Source organism: Alligator sinensis, unplaced genomic scaffold, assembly GCF_000455745.1.
Source record: "Alligator sinensis unplaced genomic scaffold, ASM45574v1 scaffold767_1, whole genome shotgun sequence".
Lineage (NCBI taxonomy): Eukaryota > Metazoa > Chordata > Crocodylia > Alligatoridae > Alligator > Alligator sinensis.
Window position 1 is genome coordinate 50,154 of NW_005843271.1, and position 2,833 is coordinate 52,986.

Sequence of the window (2,833 nt, forward strand, 5' to 3'; positions counted from 1 at the left end):
ATACTCCATGGTGCGCCAGCAGGCCCTGCCCCTTGAATTCTCAACCCCTCTAGGAACGGCACAGGCCAGATAACATAGTTCCATGTGCCAGATTTGGCCAGCGGACCCTATGTTTGACATCCTGTCTTAAAAGAGGTCTGTTTGATGCACTCAACACACTTTAAATGCTGTATTTCTATCAGTCTGCTACCATCTTAGAAGGAGAAACTCCCATTTTTCAGAACATGGGGCCAATGGTTTGGGTGTTATACACTGCTTTATGTAAAGTGATATTCAGATGCTCACAAGCACAAGAAAGGGGTATGATGTAGAATGGCTTCTGGAACACTCAGGGTGCTATAAAACTTCTTATAGCTGTCCTCTTTTCTTACTATCTTTGCCATTCGTGCTGGGGGAAAAATACTATTCTAGTAGGAACATGGCAGCTGGCACTGTCCTTCCATCACACTTTTTTTTCCTTAGAAACAGCTAAAAAATGGCAGAGAACATCTGCTCGCAGGGCTTGCAAGGAGCATAACCCACCAAGGTGAATTTACATAAAAATATAGAGAGAGGTTTGAAGTATGGAGTATAGGCTGAGTCTCATAGGTTCTAATGAAGTTCTTGGGTGTTTGTTTCAGGGCTGTGGTGATGTTCCTGGTTGAAGATATCCAAAGGAATATTTTTGATCAACGCTGTGTAGAGAATGAGCTGTGGAACAGGTGACTGTTTAACTTCACAGAATGATATTCTTTCAGATTTTTTTCAGTTAAAACTTTTGTTTCATCTCCCATTAACAAGATCGATATTGCATTTACTTGTCATTCATTGCCTGTGTGTATAAAACTTAGAAGTCTTTGGCTATGCTCACAGAGTGCTCCAAGCCCTTATGTCAAGTGCATATTTTTCCTATTCTCTCTGTCTTCGACTTGCTTAACCACAGGGTTCAACCTCATAAGATAAACTTATAATAGATGTGTGGCTGTGGTTCCATTCTTGTAGCTATGTGAAGTAGTTGGTATTTCATTATGTTTGCTGTACTTGGTTTTTCATGGACTTCCTGAAGTTTCTTACAAAAACTTCTCAACTCGTTATTCACCCTTGCTGCCTCGGTATCTTTATTTTCAAAAATATTTAGCTGTATTTTCATTGGTATAAGCTGTCCTCATCATGCCTGGTTCTATCATTCTTAGAAAACAATAAGCCTTATAAAGGTCTACTACATCTGCAGCAGTTTTTTCTCAGTATTTTTTTTGAGCTTAGAACTGGCTGTAGAGAGCAAAGTTATAGGCAGTACCCACTCTGTACTCATGCCTGCTCTTCCTTCCTCATCAAGTTATTCTTTGGAGTTCCTCAAAGTTTGGTTCTTCTGCTAATGGCTCGAGCTGCCTATAGAATGCACATTGGTTCACTTCTGTCAGTTCCCTTCATTGCTCTGTAGTTGCGTTTTGATAAGAGGTTTCCATTTTAGTCCTTTATTGGTGTTTGCTTAATATCTTTTTGTCTATAAGCAAAAGACCATAAATATCCTTTTTAGAATGCTGTTACATTTTTAATAGATTTGAACACATCAGATAGATAAAAAGAAAGGTTGGCACAGTATTTTTCTCCTTGATATAAAGGCTCCCACTGAAGAAGCAGCAAATAATATGAAAGATAAAATCACACGTTCATGAAATATAATGCCACAGTTTTCTGGGCGACTGTAGTGCCAGAGTAGGAAAGGAGAATTCCCAACTACATGGAATGAGTCTTCAAGACTAGCTAATGACAGTGGAATGAAGTTAACCATTTCTAAAATATCAGTCACGTAAAAAACAAAAAATCTTTTTCTCTCTTCCCAGTATCATCTTCAGTAGTTTAGAACTGAGCGGTAACAACCCAGGTTGTTTAGCCACCTGTGTTCTGGATCATTTAGGCTTGTGGTTTGGAGAATAGACAGAGAATGTTGAGGTTTACTCCTATTTATAGGTTTCCACATTTTGGCCACTGGATATTGGAGCTGCACATTCTATTCGGGACTCAGTAGGCTTGGGTGTAACCCTCCCACACAACCCCTCTTTTGTGGTTTGAAAGACAGCTCACTGCTAGGGATGCACTGATAAAAATTTTCTTGGCCGATACCAATAGTCGATTATTAACCAACCATATTGACCGATGCTGATCCGATAACTGATTTATTTAACCTTTTCTCTTCTTTTTTTTTTTTTTTTTTTAAGCACTTTAGCAGCCTCCTGCATCATATGTATCGGCGTCCCAGTGCTTAAAATGGTGGTGGTGGCAATGTTTGAACTAAAGCTCATCAAATGAGCTTTAGTTCAAGCATCACCACCACCATTCTGAGGCGTAGACACAATTCTAAGCAGAGTAGGGCCAAGTGGGGCAAGGGTGGATGCAGACTGCCCACTGTGGGCTCGGGGCTCTCTGCCCTACTGCCTTTGCCCTGGGAGCTCCATGCTAGCTGTGCACCCCCTGCCTGCCCGGCAGTGGAGGGTACACCTCGCTGCCCTTATTGTTGCCGAGCAGGCAGGGAGCATGCAGCCAGTGCAGGGCTCCCGAGGGAAAGGCAGCAGAGCAGAGAGCCCAAAACCCCAGTGAGAAGTCTGGATCTGCCCTGTGCACAAACCTGGTGGGACATATGCCCCCCATGCCTCCCCCAGAAGGGTGTGCACACTGAGGGGGAGCCACCTGGGGCTCTGTCCTGCTCCCGGCCCCACGTCCCATGCACCGCCCTGGCTGGGCAGTGCCCCTAGCCCCTGCCCCGTTCCCTCCCTCACTGTAGCAGCCTTGATCTGCGCTACCACACTCCTTCCCTCCCCCATGCCCCTTCTCCTCCATAGATTTACCTACAGGG

General features: G+C 43.7%; 1 protein-coding gene across 4 annotated transcripts in view; it reads left to right on the top strand.

Moving 5' to 3' along the window:
* GSS (glutathione synthetase) overlaps positions 1 to 2,833 on the top strand; it is a 26,854-nt gene that overhangs the window by 11,678 nt on the left and 12,343 nt on the right. For all 4 annotated transcript variants that reach the window (XM_025194648.1, XM_006038161.3, XM_025194646.1 and 1 more), the window contains one exon: positions 621 to 701. In XM_025194648.1, the coding sequence (XP_025050433.1) occupies positions 621 to 701 (81 nt within the window). The remainder of the gene's footprint in view (positions 1 to 620; positions 702 to 2,833) is intronic.